This window comes from Acomys minous (assembly GCF_964271855.1).
Source record: "Acomys minous genome assembly, chromosome: 5".
In the NCBI taxonomy this organism is placed as follows: Eukaryota; Metazoa; Chordata; class Mammalia; order Rodentia; family Muridae; genus Acomys; species Acomys minous.
Window position 1 is genome coordinate 78,652,682 of NC_140494.1, and position 22,435 is coordinate 78,675,116.

Sequence of the window (22,435 nt, forward strand, 5' to 3'; positions counted from 1 at the left end):
CTGGGAAGTTTTAATGTTGAATGTGCTGTGATTTATCAGTGGCCCGAACCCAGACTGCCCAGTTCCCACTGAAACATACATATCCGTCTCGTAAAGTGACCCTAAAACACCGAAAAGAAACAAAAAGTTTTGTGTGATGTCCTGACATTAAATAACTATGATGTGAAAAAGTAATTTCTAAATAATTTGTTTACTTACTTATTTTTTTTTTTAAATAGAATCACATGCAGTTCAGGTTGGCCTGGAAAATCATTTGAAGCCAAGGATCGGGAGCCTAATCCTCAGCCTCCCAAGTGCTGGGGTTACAGGCATCTATCACCATGAGAGGTAGTCTTTTATAATTTAATTTTATGTAAGACAGGGTCTGTGTTTGCAGCTCTCTATGTCCTGGAAGAACTTATATATGTAGCTGAGCCTGGCCTTGAACTCACAGAAACCTGCCTGCCTCTTCCTCTCAGTGCTGGGTTACTCCAGTAAGCCACTACACAATCTTCAATCTCAAAATTAAACATTTGTCTTTTTAATCAGAAGTGTTTTTTCCCCCCCCTGTGGATTCACCATACAGTTATTGGTGTCCACCCAAAGCCAGCTTTGCATGCAGGCTGACTTCCTGTTGCGGTGATAGACCCCTTCTGGCCATCAGTGGCTTACTGTCAGTGGTGGCGAAATGACTTCCATCTGCATGGCCAATGAACACGGTGGATTATAGACTGTATTGCGCTCGCTCTCGGGTATTCCCAGAACCACACAGCAATGTAGTGTAGTGCTTGGCAGGGTGGACATCTCCCTTTTAGCCTTAACCCTAGCGTCAGCTGTCTTTAGCATCCAGCTGCGTTTGGGAGTGTTCCACTGGGGTGGAAGAAGACTGCCAGTCGCCGTCGGAGTTGCAGGCTGCCTGTTTTCTGCGCAGTCGGAGGCTCTGTCTTATGGCACGCCACGGCTCGGGGTTCAGAGAACCGGTCTTTACCCTCTGGGAGCCACGCCTGTCACCCCGCGAGGCGTAGACCCGCGTGGGCCACGGTCAAGGCCGGCCCGGGCCCCGCCCCTCGGGGCGGCTCTGCGCATGCTCGGCGGTGCGGGCGGCAGAGCCGGCAGCAGCGACCTGGAGACCCCCGAGGGATGGAAGCGCCGGCGCCGGCGGAGGCGGCGGGATGCGAGGAGCTCGGTGGGTGTCTGCGGGGCCGGAGCCCGACCCAGGACGTGGGCGTCTCTCGGGTTCTCGGTCCCGGCGCGCGGGCCTTCGCGTCCGTGGCAGCGGCATCCGGGCTCCCGGTGTCTCGCGCGGGGGCGTCCCTGCGCGCGCACTGAGCGCTGGGCGACGGGGTGACGAGGTTTGCAGAGACCCCAGGCAGAGGCTGATGGGTCCCCGGACCCGGGCTGGGGTGAGCTCCTCCGGGGACAGCACCGCACAGTGGTTCCCAGGCCTGGCGGGGCCTTGCAGGTCGCTCACCGTGTGTGTGGACGCCTGTCTGCCTGCGGGTCTTCCGTCTCTTGTATGTCTGTCTTTCTGTGCATCTGTCTGTCCATGGGCCAATGCCTGTAGCACTGTGCGCCAGCGCGGGGAGTCGCCCTGTCTGTCCACGTCAAAGGGAGGCGGGGAGCTGTTGCCACTCTGTTTTTTTCCAGGATGCTTTAAGGAAGTTGCCATTGTTTTGTTTTCTAAGCCAAGATCGCAACTCTGGCTGTCTCTAGGTGAAGTCTCATTTGACTAGTCGCTGCTCAGCTGTTGTAGACATTAAATTGCTGGACGGGGCGTTGCCTCCTGGAGAACAGGACACACCTGGGCGGTGACCTGGCTTCTGTTTGCTGCTGTCAGAGAGAAAACAGAAGCCAGAATCAGGATAAAATGGTGCCTTCCCAGCGGCACACTGCGTTTTTTAGGAATATTTCTAATTCCATGCAGGATGTTAATCCTCAAGAAAGAGGTTAAAACGTACTTTACTTCATAGGCTGGCAGCCCTGTAATAATGTGCTAGCACTTCATAGTTGCTCTCTTTAGAGTTAACAAGAGTGATAGAAACCGTAAGTGTCGCTTTCATTGAGAGCAGACTGCCAAGCAGGGTGCTGTATACCATGCTAGCGGATGTGCCTTTGATCCTCATAGGAATTCAGGGAGGCAAGTTCTTTTGTCTTGCCATTAAAGGTAGCTCGTTAAAGGTAGGGCCCTGTTATTACAAACTAAGTTCAGCTGAGTTTTCAGTTCATCGGTAACCCATGTTAGTGAGGATTGGCAGGGGATTGGCAGGAGCAGAATAGTATATATTACCATTAACACATATAAAGCTGCCGTGGTCGCAGTGCACTTCTGCAGTCCCAGTGTTCATGGGATGGGGGCAAGTGGACTGCCAGCCTATGCCACGTGGTGAGTTCTTGGCCAATCTGGTCCACGGAGTGAGATCCAGACTCCGCCCCTTCCCTCCACAAACGCATATATTTTCACTAAGCAATTGCATGTGTAGAACATTTCTCAAACAAGTAAATCTTGCAATATAACTTTATATGAGGCTGAGAAAATGGTTCAGTGGGTAAGAACACCCCTATGCAAGCCTGATGACCCGGATTCAGACTCCGGAACCCATATAAGGCAGTGGGACCTGGGAGTCTGTCATCACTGTACACTGAGAGCGGGGACAGAGGCGAGAGAATCACTCACATTCCCAAATGCCAGCTGCCTAGCACAGCACCAGGGACAAGAGTGTCCCTGCCTCAAGCAAGGTGGGAGTTGAAAAGACAGTGCCCAGAGTGTGGTGTTCTCTCTCTCTGTCTCTGTCTCCCTGTCTCTCTGTCCCTCTCTGTGTCTCTTTGTCTGTCTCTGTCTGTCTGCCCCCCCCCACACACCGTGACACTTGTACTCCTCAGTCACACAGCACACATACAGATGCCTGCCAGACGACTTTCATTGCAGCGTTTATAAGGGTCAAGGTCTTTATTGTCCAAATGTCCAAAGAAAGGCTAAGGTGCAATTTAGCCATACAGTTATCTACTGCTTAACTATTAACCATGATATAGAAACATGTTCAGCCTGTATTGTATCTGTTAAGTGGAAAAGCTAGTTGCTTCCCTCCCTAGCCTTCCACTTTTTGGATCTTTGAGGCGAGGTCTCATTGTGTAACTGAGGGCACAGGATACATAATGAAAAAAGACCACTTCCCAAAAAACCATCAACCAACCAACCAACCCACCAGGATGTGCTCCCTTGGCCACTGTTTTTAGTAAGCAGACACAGAGGTGAACAGCAGAGATGTCAGTCAGGCAGTTACACAGCCTGTCCAGTGAAGGGTGCGGTGGGAGAAAGAGCAGCAAAGGGAATTTGAAGTGAGGGCGAGCCAAGTATGTTCAGGGACATGACTGACTTAGGGTTATTCATGTGTTTTTGAGACAGCGTCCTACTCTGTAGTCCCGGCTGTCTTGGGACTCAGAGATCTGCTTGCCTCTGCCTCCTGGGTGCAGGTGCCAAGATTAAAGGGTGGGCCCTGCATGAGTTAGGTTTTTAAAGGGACTATGGGGGAGGGGGAGGGGAGTGTAGGTAAGCCTTTAGAGTATTTGTCTCGTCTGGTATGCTTTAAGCTCTGGGTTTGACCCTCAGTAGTGCATAAACTGGGCAGGTGGTGCAGCACTCAGGAGGTCAGCGGGGTGGGGATCAGAAGGTCAGGGTCATCCTCTGCTAACAAGTTTGAAGCCAGCCTAGTCTACATGAGACATGTTATGGGGGCTCCCAGGTGAAGAATAGACCAAGGGGCAAAAGCAGGAACTGATCAGGAACCAGGCCAACATGCTCTTCAGACCATCATGGTGGTGGCGATGGAAACAGAGGTGATAGACCGTGGATGATGTAGACCAGCATGGTTTCCCAGGGTCCTGGGTGAAGGAAGACAGGATGCTACAGGTACCCATATGTCTGAGGAATGACGGTGCCTTGGGTTGAGTGCTCATGGCAGTTTCATAGTTGTGTCCAGCCTTTTTTGGTCCCCTTGTTTTTGTTTTCTCTCCCTTGAGTATGTGTTGGACTTAAGAACTCACTTCGGATGACTAGCTTTTGGCCGGTGTGATGGTTTACCACGTCAGAGTCGGGCCGTAAGAGGCCCTGTGCCTTGCTCTTCACCCTCTCCCTTAAGATTACTAACTTGAAGGGAAGCCAGCTGCCATGTTGGGAGGATACTCAGGCAGGCAGCCCTAAGACAGTGTCCATGGGGACACAGATCAGAGGCCTCCTGACAGAAACCATAGGCTTTTTTTTGTTTTTGTTCTTAAAAAAACAATAATAACTGGTATCAACCATAGATATGATCCCTGAAAGCCTAGACTTAAGAGATGACTTGCCAGATGGGTAGAATCACATAGGTTGGGAGAGGAAGGCGAGGAGTTTGGTTTATAGCTTGTTTGTGTGTAGAGTTCCTGGAAGCTGAGGTCTAGGGAGGAAGGTCTGGAAGTTCTCAGCATATAGGTAGCCCTGAAGCTGTGGGAAGGCAGGGAAGGGACGAGGAGGCGAGGGAGAGAGGGAAAGAGAGAAAGACAATGGAGGCAAAAGAACTTTGAATTATTACTGGGGTCATTTCAGGATGGTGAGATAATTAAGTTTTTAGAAAGTGCTGTTACACTGTTACCCACATGCTTTCTGATTTTCTACAGTGGCCAAGGGTTACGTATTGTAGAAGGCCTTTTACCATTGGGCATCTGTGGAGAGCATGGCTGGAGACAGAGGATGGGCTCCTTAAACTCAAAGGCTGGGCCTTAGTTCACAAGCCAATGACATACTATATTCTCTCAACCACAGGAATAAAGTAGGCTTATTTCATGATCATGATAGTGGTTCATAGGGTTGGGTGGCAACATGTGCTATTTTTCTTTCTTTTTTAAAAAAAATATTTATTTATTTATTATATAGGATTCTGTCTGCATGCCAGAAGAGGCCATCAGATCTCTTTATAGGTGATTGTGAACAACCATGTGGTTGCTGGGAATTGAACTCAGGACCTTTGGAAGAGCAGTCAATACTCTTAACCCCTGAGCCATCTCTCCAGCCCCTTGTATGCTATTTTTCATAAAAGACTTTGTACCTTACCTTATTCTTATTGCCAGTATATAAGTGGTTTCTTATTTTGCTGGAATAGTAAGAGCAATATAGCAGTTACTTAATGTTTTTAATACTTCCATGGAAAAGAAAAGGATACAGATGGTTCTGTGGTTCGTCTCTACCCTGTTAGCTTGTTCCCACGTTGGTATATTTTCTTGTCTTCATTTCCACTTTTCTTTTTAAACACTGCAGTGTAGTATGAGTGTGCTGTCCCTCTCTTGACTCATCCATCGTATGACTGCCCCTGTTTGTCTGAGACCTCATAACCACAATGTGAAGCCAGGGTTGCATTTTATAGAGCGGGCCTGCCTTAGTGAGCATAGTAAGATGCTTATTGCTGGGTACTTAGCAGGTTTTTAAAGAATGTATGTGTCAGCAAGTGTCTTTATTACTAGCTTGTCAGACGTAGAATTACTGGGTGAGAGTAATGAGCGCTGTATTCTTCACTAGGTATTGTTACATTTGTCAGTCTTTAGCTACAACTGGAGCGTGAGCTGATTTTTAGGGTGCACAATGAGGCTGAAGCAAGAGTTGGGTGCTATGAGAGAGCGTTTGTGGTCTGCCTAATTCAAGTCTCCTTCATATGTGCATACGATGCATATTATATCTAAGGTGTAGAATACTGAATCAGATGAGTGCTTCTTATTCTCCCACAAGTTAGCTTGTAGATAGAAATAATTATGCCCCAGTAGTTTGAAATCCACTGTTAATAGTATTTTATCAGGCATTATTAACTTTATCTGTTTTACAACAGCCTTTTATCTTGACTGTGTAATTTACTGCTTGGCCATAAATTACCTCAAAACATCAGCAAATAACAGACTATGTGTAAACTACATAGGCTCATGTAATTTTAGTTACTTGATGTAGAGGATTCAGATGTCATTTCATGTGTTCTTAACTCTTTTAAATCTTTTACCATGTTGGGTCTTTAGGTATCATCATCACCATGATTATTATTACAAGATTAATATACTAATTTGTGTGTGTGTGTGTGTGTGTGTGTGTGTGTGTGTGTGTCTTGAAGAATGGTTTTTGCATTAGTTTCTATTTCTGTTTCCTTATAGCTGGTATAACTTCCCATCTTTGCAAACTCAATCTTATTGGACATTTTGTAGCTACAAAATCCTCATTGTTAATTATTTTATTAAGTTAGTTCTAATTTCTTGTCAAAGATTTGTACTTTAAAATGCTAGAAAGTATAATTGTAGCGTTGTTTCACAGCACGGTTGAGACTGCTGCCCAGGGATGGGTCATGCACTGTGGAGTGGGCTCCACACTTCCTGCCTGCTGTCTCATTTCTTCGTCTAGTCAGACCAGAGGTAGCATTGTGAGTGGCCGTGTGTATATGATATAGCAGAGGCCCTGGAAAGAGGTCATCCAGCTGACTTCACGCCTCTGCTTAAAACTCCCCAGCGGCTCCTGGCTACGAGAGGTTAGTCTCCAAGTATTTGCAGTGTGTGTGTCCCAGAAATACATTCTGGATTTCAGGTAGTCAGTATGGAAAACAGGGTGTAAAACACCATACTATGGTAGGTGACAGGATGGACTCGTTAGATTAAACGCAACACACTATTAAATGTCTTCTCACCAACAGGCAGAGGTTCAGGCCTGCCGTATGCTGTGTGGTCTCCTGACCAAAGCCAGTGTTAGTGCTACATGTAAGTGTCAGAAAACATCGCTGCATTTTCTAGTCAGCCACACGCAAGACGCTGCTGCTGCTGCGTTTATGTGCAGTGTCCTGAAAATCAGAACAAAGTACAACTTCACATTGTACAGTGAACGATTCACGGAGTTTCTGAGGGTCTAAGTGACTGAGTTTGCTTATAGCAGGTCTCATCCTCCGAGGTTCTGGGACACGTGGCTTGGTTATTAATGAACATTTTAAGTTGTAGCTTCTGACTGCGATACAGCTATTCTGGTGTTACCATGAGAGTATCTTGCAGTTCTTTAGATTTGGGTTGGTTACTTCGTGTCCGTTAGGCTAATAGCGTCAGCTCTAGAACTTGGACGCTGTTTTAACTATTCTTAGTTTAGTTAAAGGAGATAACTATTTCCTAGCATGTACTGTTAGTCCTGTAATGAAGTCTGAAACAATGGGAAGCCACGGGGACTTTTCAGCTGCTTTTGAACATTATTTATGCACTGGGCAGGACTTAGCCTGCTTCCGTGGCAGAGTCAAAGTATTACATCAACGTGGACTCCGGAGTTACTGACCTGCTAACTGCTTTCCTTTTATAGATTCATTTCTTTAAACCTTGTTATGAGAAGGTCAGAGGAGTGTCCTGGAATAATTAACTCTTGCTAAGATGTTCAGACATGAGGAATAAGAAAATGGATTGAAAGCAAGGAAGTATAGAAATGGAATATTTTAGTTTGTCGTGGCTAATGTTTCCTGGGTTGTTATAACATCGGGAATGGCTTTAGAACCAGGGCGAAGTGGAGCTCAGGGGCTGGACTAACAAAGTTAAGTCAGTTGCTAAACAGCCTGAGTTAGGGAAGGAGAGTCCAGCTGACCTGTGTGTGGAAGTCTGTAAATCTGTGATGCTGATTTGAAAGTAAGCCTAAAATTATAAAACTACTATTTACAGCCATTTAAATATTTGCAGATTAGATTCTCAGGTTTTATCTAAAAAGATACTGAAAACAAACTCCCCGCCTATACCAGTGAAAGAAAACTTCTCATTTAGAGTTGATCATTTTTAAAGCTGTGAGGAGACTTACCTTTTCCTTGACTTTTCACGGCAGCTGAGAAGGGACGAGGAGGTGATCTCCCTGGCAGCAGGCTTCATATGATGGATGGTTGAGGATCTGAAATGGTGGCTGTGCTTGCTGTCTGTATAGAGAACACAGAGAGCTCCCTCACTACAGCACAGCCCAGGGCAGAGAGAAATTAGAAAGTGGGCGTCACTGGTAGTTTGGACAAGCTATGCTGATCAAAGCGAATGAAGTCAGAAGCCCACAGGGCAGCAGGGTGCACTGAGGTGTGCAGGCCGAGCTGAGGAAAGTGATGGTGGTGCCTGACGCTACCCAGTACCTCAGGAGGCGATCTTGGAGATAAGTCCAGCCGTAGAAGGCAGCAGAAACGGCACAGGCTTAGTTATGGGGGAGTGCAAAAGACCATGAAAATGATCACACATAAGATGGGACAGAGGCTAGAGGCCTGGGCCAGAGCCTTCCCTCCCAGCCCCTGGAAGAACCTGCTCTCTCAACATGTTCACTTCAGGCTGCTGGCCCTTTGGGATGCTGGGTTGTTGTTGTCTTAAGTCCCATTTTGTTACTGTGATCCTCATAAAACTCCAGTGATGCTTTGGTAGAGAAACAACGGCATTGCTTTGTGTGGGCATAACAGAAAAGGGAGCAGGATCTGCTCCGAGACGAGGTGCATGTAACTGATCCTGTTGTGTTCTGGGCGGGGGCGGTGGGAGGGATTATGAGATGGTATCACGGTAGACCGGCCACGGGGAAACACCTGTCGCCTTGTGAATTTTCACTGTGCTCAGGTCTAGCCTGTATATTATATGATACCAGAGGGTAAGAAACAAGGCAACCCTACATAGTAAACCATGGGGGAGTGCACTGAAGATGGCAGTGTCAGAGGACCCACCCCAAGATGAAAGGCAGGGAGTGTGCATTATAAAAATCCTCGTGAGTTTAGACTGATGACAGGAATTTGTAGCTTAGCTGATTTTACTCCCTCTCTGTTACATCACTTCAGGAGGAATGATGTAAGCAGACTTGTAAAGTCTCTTCCAGTGTTGCAAAGCCTTACCAAATCATTGAAAATCCATAACCTGAGCTCCAGGGGGTGCTACACTGCACTGCCTGAGTCCTAAGCCTGTGAATTCCCTGTGGAGCGAACATTAATATTCATGAATCAGTGTGAGGAGACCAAAGGTCTCACTGACCTAGACAGTGAGAAACAAAGACACCATGTTTATCATGGTGCTATAAACATGGAACGAGGACAGGGGCACAGCATGCAGTGGACAGGGGCCCAGCATGGAGAGTGGACAGGGGCACAGCATGCAGTGGACAGGGGCCCAGCATGGAGAGTGGACAGGGGCCCAGCATGGAGAGTGGACAGGGGCCCAGCATGGAGAGTGGACAGGGGCCCAGCATGGAGAGTGGACAGGGGCCCAGCATGGAGAGTGGACAGGGGCCCAGCATGGAGAGTGGACAGGGGCACAGCATGGAGAGTGGACAGGGGCACTGCATGGAGAGTGGACAGGGGCCCAGCATGGAGAGTGGACAGGGGCACAGCATGGAGAGTGGACAGGGGCCCAGCATGGAGAGTGGACAGCACTGCATAGAGAGTGGACAGCACTGCATGTAGTGGACAGGGGCACAGCATGGAGAGTGGACAGCACTGCATGTAGTGGACAGGGGCACTGCATAGAGAGTGGACAGTACTGCATGTAGTGGACAGGGGCACTGCATAGAGAGTGGACAGTACTGCATGTAGTGGACAGAGGCGGCATCAGGATCTATCAAGAGGAGGAAGTAGGAGACTAGGAAGAAACATGGGGAAATCTCTTTCAGTGTGATTTTCTTGAAGTGCTAAGAGAGAGTTCTAATCTTCAAGTTAGCAGTTCCGGTCCTGAGGCCAGGAAAGGACAATATTGGCAGTCGGACTGAGGGGCAGCCTTGGCAACGATCGCTTATAAGGAGAGATAGACAGAGCCTGACGGTGAAGGGAAAGACGGGAGGAGAAGGGGGATGAATGTGGGGGACATGGGAGCAGAAGAGAGGCTCGTGGGGGGAAGAAGGAGGACAGTTGGGGAATGGAAGAAGGGAAGGTTGAAAAAATGAAACCCAGTATTTTATATACTATATTTTGAATGAAGGATGGATCCCGGGAGAGTTATGTGTCAGTGTGTCCTTCCTGAAGAATCTGCTGGTACTGTGTTCTCAGAGTGCGTCCACAGCCTTGCTCAGCTCCAGCCCAGGCATACCTAGTCAGAAATTTCGGGTTGGAGCATGGCAGTTTGTTAGCGAGCCCTACCGGGCCTTTCTGAGATCTCCTAGTTGGCATACTTGTGGATGACTGAGGAAATTCTCAGAACTCCAGTGGACGCTGATGTTGGCTGTAGATCTAAATCTAAGGTGCAAATAGACATGTGATGGAAAGAACAGACACATAAAATAATGCAGGTGAAAACAGAAAACACAAGATGCAGCGGGAGAAAGAACGAAGCCATCGTTATGGAGTGAAGTACTGACTTCCTTCCTTGTTGTGACCACATGCATGACAGGAAGGTGCATCTTTGCTTACGGTTTAGTTCTCCATGGCAGGAGAACATGGTGGTCATGGCTGCAGGCGACACTGTCCTGGTGGGAACATGTACAAGCCGGTTGCTCACATCTTAGTCGACCAGGACGCAGAGTCAGGACCGGAAGCAGGCTGGGCTGTGAACCTCAAGGCTTGCCTGCCTAGAGCCTCCCTTCTAACTAGGCTCCACTTCACGAGGTCCGCAGTCTCTCTAACAGCAACATCTACTGGGGACCAAGTGCTCAAACCCATGAGTAGGGGACATTTCACATTTGAACTATGGTGTATAGGCAGTAGGTCGAAATTGTATAGCATTGAAACTGTCAGGGCAGGTGCTGGGAAGATGGTCCGGCTGTTAATGCTCACCGCTCTCGCAGAGGACCTGAGTTTTGTTCCTGGTGCCCACATCAGGTGCCTCACGACCGCACGTGGTTGTAGTTCCAAGGGATCCAGTGCCTCCTGGCCTCCACAGGCACCTGCACTCACACTTGCACAGGCTCACATATGGATGCATAGATACACGTGGTTTAAAAACGTAGACAGTCTAGATAGTAAAAAGTTAAGGAGATGAGAGCTTAAGGACACCCTAAAAGACACAGGTGACCAGCAGAACAGCCCAGGTAAATGGAGTCTGTGGCCGTGCCCTTGACCTCCTGTCCTGCAACAGCTCAGAGGAGTTGATTGGTGCAGCTGGGAGGGGAAGAACTGTAATGTGGAATTTAAAGAGGTCTTCCTGGTTCTTTTTCTTCTCCTCTCTGTCTTCTTTCTTTCTCTTGCCCTCTCTCTCTCCCTCTCTCCCCCTCTCCTCCTCTCCCTGTCTCCCCCTCTCTCCCCCTTCCCCCCCCCCCCAGGGTTTCTCTGTGCAGCCCTGGCTGTCCTGGAACTTGCTCTGTAGACCAGGCTGGCCGCGAACTCACAGAGTTCCACCTCCCCCAGTGCTGGGGATGAAGGTGTGTGCCACCACGCCCAGCTGGTCTCTCTAGTTCTTAGGAAAGGTGCTACCATAGAGTGAGTGGTCTGAGATCACGTGTGTCAGCTCTGCAGTAACTCACAGAAGCGAGTCTGCGTTTAGGAGGGTAAAAGCAATAGCAGCAAATGGTGAAAAGTAGGAAAAGTCTGCACAAAATGCACACAACCTGACATAGTACTATTGAGGGGGGTGGACATAAGCCTGAAATTACTGTAAACTGAAGAGTTTGAAGAGCGAGGCTGATCACTTCTAACTGTTACTCCGCCCTCTGGCATGTCAGCTTACCATGAGTGGTAGATGAAGATGAAAGTGTTTAAGATCTCTGTCCTTCAGTCTTAGTGAACTCAGATTTAGTGATCTTAACGCAATATGAGGATAGTGATGAAAAGGGACGTGAAAACATTGTTAGAGAAAACATTTTGATATTAAAATTTTAACATTTGAATGGCTGTAATTTGAGCATGTACCCGGGGTTATTATCTACCTGTTACGGTATGCTCTGAAGCTGACCAGATATGGAAAATAAATTTGATTATTTCTTCACATTTCTTGTCCTGTAAACTTCATGTGGATACAATAAGAACTGTTTTCTATATTATTTAAGCGTTTCCCTCTGTACTGTATAATTCAAACAGAACATCTAGAAAGTAAGTCTGGTTATTTGTTTGTGACAGCGTCAAGACTCAGGGAGACTAAGGTGAGCTAAAATACTCAGCTGCAGGGAATACAGATGGCATTCGGTGTGTGTGTGTGTGTGTGTGTGTGTGTGTGTGTGTGTCTGATGTATGTGTGTATGCATAGAGTATGCATGCTTGCATGTGTGTGGGTACACATGCATGTGTGTGTGTTTGTGTGTGTGAAAGGGGGTGGTGCACAGAGTATGCATGCTTACATGTGTGTGGGTACACATGCACATGTGTGTGTGTGTGTGTGTGTGCGCACGCGTGCGTATGAGAGAGAGGGAGAGATGTGGGGGTGGGGAGGTATGCAGAGCGTATGCATGGTGGCACGTATGTGGGTGCACATGTCCCTGTGTCTGTGTGAGTGTGTGTTCCTGTAAGCCTGAGGCTGACCTTGAGTATATTCTTAGGTTGTTCTCCACCTTATTTACTGAGATGGGATCTTTTGCTGAGCTCAGAGTTTATGATCCCTTGCTGCTTTGGTTGGCCATTCAGCTTGCTGTCTAGCTCTGTCTCCCAAGTGCTGCTGTCATAAGCAGCTGCCATGGCTTCCTGGCTCCCTTGTGAGTGCCCAGGGATCAGAACTCAGGTCCTTGCACTGAAGGTCAAGTGTTTTGTTGAGTGAGTGAGTGAGTCATCTCTCTAGCCTGATAGTTGCCAATATTCAAAAGCTCATAGACTTACCTCAGTTTTACAAGCGGTGGTACAGGACTGTTCTTCTGTTTTGTAGATATGGAGGTGATGAGGCCCTTAATCAACGAACAGAATTTCGATGGGTCGTCAGACGAGGAGCAGGAGCAGATCCTTCCTGTGCAGAAGCACTACCAGCTTGAGGGGCAGCATGGGATTTCGTGAGTGTCATGGCTCTGGTTTCCCGGTCTCCCACAGGTCTGAGTGCTTTACCGAATGCTACAGATGGTGCAGCGGTGGTTAAGAGTTTGTTGTCTGTGAGAGAGGGGCGCTAGGTTACTGAAGAGCATGGGGATAGCTCAGTGGGATAGCTCTGTGTCCGAGAGAGAGAGAGAGAGAGAGAGAGAGAGAGAGAGAGAGAGAGAGAGAGAGAGAGAGAGAGGAGGGAGGGAGGGAGGGAAGGAGGGGGAGGGAGGGAAGGAGGGAGGGAGGGAGGGAGAGAGAGAGATCTTTGAGGAGACAGTGTACTAGGAGAATGGCTATTCAGAGGGGAGGAGCTTGTGGGAGTGAAATGGCTCGTGCAGAATGAGGAGACAAGCTACTGGAACAACATATTATAAAAACCCGTTCTGGTGACTTATGATCATTAAATTCTTGCCTTAATGGTAATTTAGTGATTAAACACAGTCACCTGAATTTGATCAAGAGTATAAACTAGAAAAAAAAAAAACAAAGCAAAAAAGTAATTCCAGGCAATTATTTTTGTTTCATGAATTTGAATTCTGTACTCTTCTTCCTTTCAGTTTGTTTCTTCTTGGTCAAGGAGGCCTCCTCCAGTAAAGTTCCAAGGTCAGGGTCTGAGGGAGCTCATGATAATATAAGTTATTATTTTGCCTGAAGATAGTTTTAAAGTCTGTATATATATTTTCGTATTTTATAACTTCCTTTTAGGGTGGCCATCATAGGTCAAGCGTTTAGACCTGTAATTATCTAGACAGGATAACAAGGTGTTCTGTGTTTCCAGCCAGATCTGCAATGTTTTTGACACCATGGCAGCAAAGTATCCTATGGGAAATTTTCAGTTTCAAATTACTGCTCTATGTGCACAACAGCTTCACTAAACATTTCATTTACTTTCCACAGCAATTCTCTGTACTTGCCTTTTATTGAATGACAGTAGGACTGGAGCCTGGGGTGACTGAGTGCCCGCTGCCGGGATGGGAGCCATCTTGGGTATGTGGGTCCCTACGTCAGATGCTTACACCTTACAATTTTCACTTTTCCAGATTCGTGCAAACTCTGATGCATCTTCTCAAGGGGAACATCGGAACTGGCCTTTTAGGGCTCCCCTTGGCGATAAAGAACGCAGGCATCGTGGTAAGGCTGTCTGCCCTCCACTACACATACAGTTACGTGTCTGCACACATGCCTTTGAGGCACCGTGTAACCTCACCCAGCATAAACTGGTCAGAGGACATGTGGGTGGCCGTTGGCTCTCGTCCTGATACAAGTACATGTACTGTGACTGTGGAACCTAGCCCCGAGTGAGAGCTACTGTTTTCATTCCTATATGATTGCTTATTTCTCACGTTTAACAACAAAGACCAGCTCTCAACCCTAACCAGGCCTCGATTTCTGAAGATGGGTGGTCAGGGGCTTAAGCGGCATACCCATGCATGGCTGCTGAAGTATTAAGGGAAGGGATTATTTTTATGGTATAACTTCATTAGTATTTGAGAGTCAGAAGAAGTGCACATGCACTATTCATACCTAAGAAAAATAGTTGACATGAGTAATGTCTTTTAAAGACAAATATCAAAACACTGTTAGAGACAGTTACTATAATTACTGCTTTTGAGAACCCTGTTGAGGCAGATTCATGGATGGAGTAAATTAGAATATTTGTGTTTAAATGGATTGGTTTTCATAGAGGTTATAGCTATCTCCCCTCTTTTCTGGATTTGAACCCTCCTGTATGTAAAGTAACTCTGGATTTTTTTATTGTCTGTCCAAGCTTTGCCTGCTTCTGCTACCCAGCCATAATCCGAGCATCACTGAGCTTGGCGAGCACACACTTGAAACTTCTCATGAAACATTGAAACAATGTCCTAATTGCAGCTTCTGACACACTTGCGGGTTTCTCTAGGAGTGATCTGTAGAAGGGCAGTGATTTTTTTTTTTTTTGTCCAGACAGGGGTGTGTAAGCATGTACTATGCCAGTGGGACACTGATGCTATAGACAGGGGTGTGTAAGCATGTACTATGCCAGTGGGACACTGATGCCATAGATAGGGGTGTGTAAGCACATGCTGTGCCAGTGAGACACTGATGCCATAGATTTATCCTCTTGTGCTGGATATATTATGTTCCACATTCTTTGCTGAGTGTCTGTACCCTAACAAAGGCTTCGGTTGCCAAGTCAACAAGGTAGCATCATTGTCTAAAATGTCACCTGAAATAATTTCTATGTATTACTAATTTCCTTCATGCCTGTGATGATTTTAATCAATGGATCCAACATATTTTTCCATTGTAAATGAATTGTCTATTGACTTATTACTTTGAGCTCACTCAGTGTTTAAAAATGATTGTTTAACTCTTCATTTTCTTCTCCACAGCTTGGACCAATCAGCCTTGTGTTTATAGGAATTATTTCCGTCCACTGTATGCACATATTGGTACGTTGCAGTCACTTTCTATGTCAGAGGTAAATGTGGACTCATTAAGTCTATTTGATTAATTGTAAAGTTTTGCATTTCCTTAGAGCATCACTGTCTGATGTATGTACTGTGCTTTGTCTCTAGAGCTTGTATTTCCTTCCAGTGCATAGGCACAGCTAAGACAATGACCGTGGGGCAGGCTAGCATTCTCTGTAGTTTCATGTGGTTGGGATCTGGTCCCAGTCTACCCTTAGTGTTCTCAGAGTGCACACGCCCTTCACATAAAATGACAAAACCTCTGCACAACTTTCCAGATGCTCTAACTGTCTTTAATAAGGTGTACATGCTATGCACACTATTATTTCATATTGCTAACCAAGTAATGACAAGAAAGTAAAGTGTGTATGTTGTCAGCACAGACACATGTCTTCGTGAATTTTCCACATGCGGGTGGTTAACCCCCACATGAGGAGCTTCTGGGTGTGGAGGGATGGCTGGACTTTCTTTTTCCTTTTTAAATATTTATTATGGTCTTTATATGTATATGATGGGTGTATGTGGGCATATGTGTAAACCAGCACATATGTGAAGGAAAGAGGACAACGTTGTGTAGTCAGCACTTTCCTCTACTTTAGGGGACTCCTGGGGGTCAAACTCAGGTCTCCAGGCTTTTGTGGGGAGGTCCTTCAGCGGCTGAGTCATCCTGGTGGCCTGTGACTACAGACGTTCAAAAGGTGCTCCAGTGGGGAGATGGGGTGGGCTCTTCCATTTAGTGGAAGAGGAGTGGGAAGATGCGGAGGAAAGCGAGGAGGAGCTGTGCACTTGAAGTGAAACCCCAGGTCCTCAGCACATTACCGAGTCAGTTTGGGGCAGAGAACTTCATTGATGGTTGCAGATATATGGGCTGACAGGTTATGAGAAAAAATAATACATTCCCTTGTAGCTCTGTATCAGGAAATGCTTCTGTTAGACAATCAATTACCTTTAAAATGCTTTGGATTGTAGTGGACCAGTGGTCTGGCTCCAGCTCAGTAGATGTTCTTGAGACTTGAAACCATTTCTCTTCTTTAAATTATGACTCATACTGCAGAGAAGAAAGTGGAATAGAGATTGGAGACAAGACCCTGACTTCATGGAGCTTTCCTGAAGGTCAAATGAGCCAGTTTGTATGGAACTGTATTGCAGAGCCTGGCACACTTACACAGTGCTGTCATAGGATGAAATAATCTTCAGATGAACAGTAGTTGGTGCTCTTAGATGCTTGAAATATTTAAAGCACCAATACAATGTTGATTGAAGTCTACAGATAAGGAAACCACAGCTGTGGGTACAGTTTTGCCTGCACACACAGGACAGTGATAGTCTGAAATTTCTTCAGTCATGCTCATGAGTATGTGGGTATATTTGCATGTTGAAAGCAGATCTGATAATGTACGTCCCCAACTTCACAAATCTCTGTTTATTTGATGTAATTTTCATGGAAGGGCCTTATAGACCAATTTAATACTTTTCTGTGTATGTATGTCATTAAATTTCAGGTTTAAGAAGTCCACTTTGGGGTACAGCGACACCGTGAGTTTTGCCATGGAGGCCAGCCCGTGGAGTTGCCTTCAGCGGCAGGCAGCCTGGGGCCGGTGAGCACGGGTCTTGCTTCTAATGTCCGTGTGTTGAAGTTATGCTAATTTTAACTATTTTTGTCAAATAGGATGTACCTAAGTATGACAGAGCTGTGGGAGCATAGCAAGTCGTCTTCCCAGTTGGATACACTGGTTCTAGTCCCTCCCAGTTTGCTGTTACGGTGTTGATGACACTTGACAGGAGTTGTCAGTCAGTCAGTCTGACTGTGTGGCTGTCCTTGCTCCAAGTCCACTATGCAGAATGCTGTGCCTGGGACCTGCCATGTTCTAATGACATCATATAGATATCTGGCAATAGTTGCTCCCTCCTACTACATAACTGTTTTATGTTCTGAAACTTTCTAGTGCATCTCATTAAAAAATAAAAATTGCCAAAGATGTCTCCTTAGAGGTCAAAGTCACAGTTCCAGTCCTCGTACATTGTATTTTTTTTATTGGCTTGGGAAGTAGCAAGTGTACTTCCCATGTGTGCAAATGACAGAGGCTGGCAGGGTGGTACTATACCATGATGCTGTGAGGGAGGTCATGAGGAGTAGAAAGATGGGTTTAGTCTAAATCAGGAATTTTTCTTTAGTACTGAGCCTTGAATGAAGGTCCCTGGGCACACTAGGAAAGAGGGAGGCTCCACTAAGAGTCGCACCCCAAGTCTGAACATACTTCCGTAAGTCCTTTGACAAGCAGCTGTTCTTACACAGCCGACTTACAGAAGGAGGAAGTGATGTAAAAACTCCCTTTTAACTGAATGGCGCATGCTTTTACTGTTGGTCCTAGCCGTGTACGTTACTGACTGTAACATAAGATCTTCAGATGAAACAAGTATTTAAGTGTTCATTATCTCAGTAGGTAAAAAGAAAACATGCTATTGTAAAATGCTTTCAAATAGTCAAGAAAGTCCCCTGCCTGTCCAGAACTCATAGTGACCCTTTCTTCCGTGATTCTGTTTTCAGGAGCGTGGTCGACTTTTTCCTGGTGATAACACAGCTGGGATTCTGCAGCGTTTATATTGTCTTCTTAGCTGAAAATGTGAAACAAGTGAGTATGTTTCTGCGGTCCGTACGATTGTTTTCTTCGGATGCCTTGTTTCTTGCACAGTGGAAACCATAGTTGAGGATAAAGACCTTTTGTTTGCTGTCACTTTTTGTAGATTCTCCTTTAGTGTACTCTTTTATAAGTTGCATTTCTGATGTTGTTGGTATTATTGAGCCTGACATTTTATCAACCACACTTGTTCTTTGGGCCAGACTGTGCTATGGTTATCTGTTTCTTGATTATTTCAAATTCAGATGTCAGAAGTAGGTGCACAGATACTTGGGGTGATGTTCTCTATGTTGCTGGTGTCCTTTAGAGGAGATAAAAGATAGTATACAGAGGCTGAAAGCCTGAGGTAGAAAGATGAGTGTTTATTTCTAAGGTCCAGTAACTTGCTATTGTATAAAAAGGTTCGGAAGTCACATGCCATCTTGCGGTCACCTGTAACATGATGGCAACAGAGCCCATCTGGGATCTTGCCAGATGGCAGTGATGGAGCCTGCTGTACCATACCTACCACCTGTACTTGCTTTTTGAGATGATGTCTTCTCATCCAGGCTCCTTTTGAACTTTCTGTGTTGCTCAGGCTGGCCTTGAACCTCCTAATCCTCCCGCGTTGCCTCACAAGTGCTGGCCCACAGATGTGTGCCCCCATGCCTGTTCATTGCTGGGTTTTCTCTCACTCTCCCAGGAGAGCTGCCAACAGCCCTGTTCAAATCTAGGAAGAGTGCCTGTGGTTTTGTTTATAAACTGTCACACAGCATGCTTTTACAATTATCCTGGACGTAACTGCTGTGCAGTCTTGTGTACACGGCTGACATCCCTTGAGCTTACTGGGCATGCTCCTGAAATGGAGCCCTCAGTCATAGTCCCTACCCTACTGTGTGATTTGTCAGTTGAGGATGGCCTTGAATTCAGGAGCTTGGTGCCTCAGTGTCCTAAGTGTTGGGTTCCTAGGTATGTACTGTCACACCTGGTAGATTTTAGGGTGTGTGTGTGTGTGTGTGTGTGTGTGTGTGTGTGTGTGTGTGTGTACGTACGTACGTACGTATGTATGTGTGAGAGATAGATACAGAGAGAGACAGAGATACAGAGACACAGAGAGGTGTGTGTTGGGGGCAACATCTAAAGGCTTTGATGACTGTCTCTTCTGAAGCATTGTCTGTTCCCGAGTTTAATGGAACGTTTAAGTCATGAGAAGATGAGGTGGAAAGAGTGGCTCCCTGGGTGGTTGAAGAAACATAATGGGAGCCACAGAAAAGACAAGCAGTCAGACTTTAGGGAACAGCCTGAGGCAGCAGTGAACAGTCATGTGGGCAGAGCAGCTGCAGTTGCAGAAGTTGGAATTGGAATTTGTCACTCTTGGAACACGCTTTCCTTGCATTTGGTGGCAGTGCACATTACTGCACACATTTGTTAAAACCTGTTCCTCAACACCACTGCACATAAACACCGTGGCATGACCTCACTGGTCATCCGAGTCACAGTGAGACACTGTGACATGACCTCACTGGTCACCAGAGTCACAGTGAGACACTGTGACATGACCTCACTGGTCACCAGAGTCACAGTGAGACACTGTGACATGACCTTACTGGTCACCAGAGTCACAGTGAGACACTGTGACATGACCTCACTGGTCACCAGAGTCACAGTGAGACACTATGACATGACCTCACTGATCACCACTCTCACAGTGACACACTTTGGCCTGACCTCACTGGTCACCACTGTCAAGGAGCTTGGTTGTAGAGGGTGTGGGTTTATTGTCTGTGTCATGATTGTAAGCTGATGGATAATTTTCTTCCTTCTTCCTTCCTGGTGACTGGGCTGCAGATTCATGAAGGGTTCCTGGAGAGCACAGCGCTTGTTTCGAATAGCTCGGAGCTGTCTGGTGCATGCGAGAGGAGGAGTGTGGACCTCAGGGTCTACATGCTCTGCTTTCTGCCTCTCATGATTCTCTTGGTCTTCATTCGTGAGCTGAAGAACCTCTTCGTACTTTCATTCCTTGCCAATGTTTCCATGGCTGCCAGTCTTGTGATAATTTACCAGTATGTTGTTCGGGTAAGTGTGCTTTTGGGTAGCCATCCTGTGTTCTCACGTGGGCAAAGCTTCCTTTGGAGGTGACAGTTGTGACATGGAGAGACCTGTATGTAGCACACGGATCGGCAGTAAATGCTGATTTCCCTTTGGGCGTAATGTTAATGCATGAAGTAGATGCTAAGATGGGCCAGGGCTCGAGTCGGGTCTGGCGTGAACACTGATGAGGCTGCTTGCGGGTTTGTATCAGTGTTTTCCAGCCTCCCACCTTTCCTGTTAGAGTTCCTGTGAGACACAGGCTTGTGCGGTTACTAAGAGCCTCCTGAGCCTCCCCTCATCAAAGTAGTCATGCGTTGGCGCTCCGAGCCAATCACTGAGGTGGGTGTGGGTGCAATTCTCTAAGTTTCGCTTGCGGCCACATGCCCTCCACCGCCACGGCACACGTTTCCTTTGTTTTAAGACCGTGAGGTAATTGGAGCTTGGGGGGGTCACTCTTTGAAGTCTCAGGATTCTTACTCCCGTTACAGTAGGCAGAGGCCTGTGACCCCCGCAAAAGAGTTGAGGATCTATGTTTTATTTCCTCATGATTTAACCCATCAGCTACATTACTTCCAAGATAATCATAAAATTTCCACAAACAGTTCACACAAACTCACATGCTGGGCCTGCTTCGCTCTTTCTTCCTCTGGCTTCTCAAACAGGTAGGAGAGAAGGTTGCCTGAGCCTTTCTGAGGCCACAGCTCCTTAGCTGGCCATGTTAGGCTTGGTGGAGCAGAGAACATGGGTCCCCCCCCCCCCCCCCGGGAGAAGGAAGAGTGCAAGGAGCTCACGCGTGTAACAGCTTAGGAGCAGCAGATGGCCCCAACGCTCTGGCTCCCTGCTCGCCCTGTCCTTGCTTCCCTTGTCACACATCATCCTCTTCCTATCCCGAAATTCTGCATGTGCCTCAACCGTTCCTCATCTCCACAGGCCCCAAACTACCCACGTGCCTTCACACCCCAGCCTGTTTATCTTCTGCCCCTGGCCTTGAGTTCTCCTGAGTACGCAAGGCAGAGAAGAAAATGGTGGTGAGGAGGCACTACATTGGGGTGTCTGGGCAACTGTCGTTGTGCTCAGAGCTTGAGCCCGGCATGCTGCAGTGACTTTGTCCAGATCAGGACAGTGTGAAGCATTACTCTGAGTTGGTGCAAAGTAATTAAGAGCAGTGGGGTCGTTCTCCACCCCCCCCCTCTCTCTCTCTCTCTCACACACACACACACACACACACACACACACACACACACACACAGTGCCAGGGGCAGCTGGGACGGAAATCAGAAGCTACCAGGTGTCACAGGACAATGAAGGAGTGGGGTCACACGGAGACCACCGCCCCACCTGGGGACTTAGGGTCTCTGAGTACACCTGTGTACTTCTTATGTGGCAGTGCGCTGCCTGGGACTGGCCAGTGGACGTAGGAGCTTAGGAGAAATGTGTGGGTATGAGGGAAACAGCGTCTTCAGCAACTAGAGCCTAACAGCTTAACCCCCCTTAACGAAGGGTACATAAAGTGTTTACTAAATTTCATAACCCCACTTGCTTTGTGATGCTTAGCAGAATGTGATTTTGATTTTGCTCTTTAATTTGAAATAATTGGCATTAGGTGAGGCTGTAACCGGGTTTCTTTGTTTCCTGGCTTTTCTGCAGAACATGCCGGATCCCCACAACCTGCCCATCGTGGCTGGTTGGAAGAAGTACCCACTGTTCTTTGGTACTGCTGTGTTCGCTTTTGAAGGCATAGGAGTGGTAAGAACCAGCCATTACTTTTTTTTTTTAACACAAGATTTTACATAGTCAAACTATATAAAAATATGTTTCCTTTCAGGGTTTTAATTTCTTATACCCATAGGGCATGATTCCCAGTTTGGTGGGTGAATGAAAAAATGAGCTAAAAGGAGGAGGACATAGCTTCTCCTAGATATGGAGAAGACTTTTATTACAGCTATGAGAGAAAGCAGGCAGAGGGACCAGTCCAGGCTGAACACAGCGGCATACCAAAGCAGACCATGAGAGGAGAGTGGAGGAGTGAGAGCAAGAGAGGCGCCTCCGGCCAAGGACCAAGAGACCAGTACAGCCAAAGCGGCTGAATTATATAGGGATCAAGCTGGAGGAATGGAGGTGGAAACTCAGCCCCGGGACAGAGGCTTAGGGTATGGGGTGGGGTAAGGAAGGCTGGGAGGAGCCATGGGTTCTGAGCGAGACTTGTTCTGGATTTGAGACCTAGCAGTGAGTGGGGCAGGCTTGAACTATTGTTTGGTTTTCCTACTGACCAGTCACTTACTCTAGACATGCATCTTAGGTGCTAAGTCCTCCCATGGTAGACTAAGTGATGATATCAGACTATGTCTTTAGCGTTATTGGGGAGATTTTCACCCCTATAAAAGCCTTAAGGTAGTATACTGAA

The 22,435-nt window shown here is 46.9% G+C and overlaps 1 protein-coding gene across 3 annotated transcripts in view; it reads left to right on the plus strand.

Annotated features, from left to right (window-relative positions):
* Positions 1 to 1,008: 1,008 nt before the first annotated feature.
* Positions 1,009 to 22,435, plus strand: part of SLC36A4 (solute carrier family 36 member 4) — a 34,313-nt gene continuing 12,886 nt past the window's right edge. The window contains exons 1-8 of one of the 3 annotated variants that reach the window (XM_084781654.1): positions 1,009 to 1,165; positions 12,727 to 12,847; positions 13,913 to 14,003; positions 15,245 to 15,333; positions 16,825 to 16,920; positions 17,871 to 17,955; positions 19,789 to 20,016; positions 21,679 to 21,777. In XM_084781654.1, coding sequence (XP_084637780.1) covers positions 1,120 to 1,165; positions 12,727 to 12,847; positions 13,913 to 14,003; positions 15,245 to 15,333; positions 16,825 to 16,920; positions 17,871 to 17,955; positions 19,789 to 20,016; positions 21,679 to 21,777 — 855 coding nt within the window. In that variant the 5' untranslated portion in view covers positions 1,009 to 1,119. Of the gene's footprint in view, positions 1,166 to 1,288; positions 1,383 to 12,726; positions 12,848 to 13,912; positions 14,004 to 15,244; positions 15,334 to 16,824; positions 16,921 to 17,870; positions 17,956 to 19,788; positions 20,017 to 21,678; positions 21,778 to 22,435 lie in introns of those variants that run through there. The other 2 variants (XM_084781655.1, XM_084781656.1) reach the window with 2 other exon arrangements.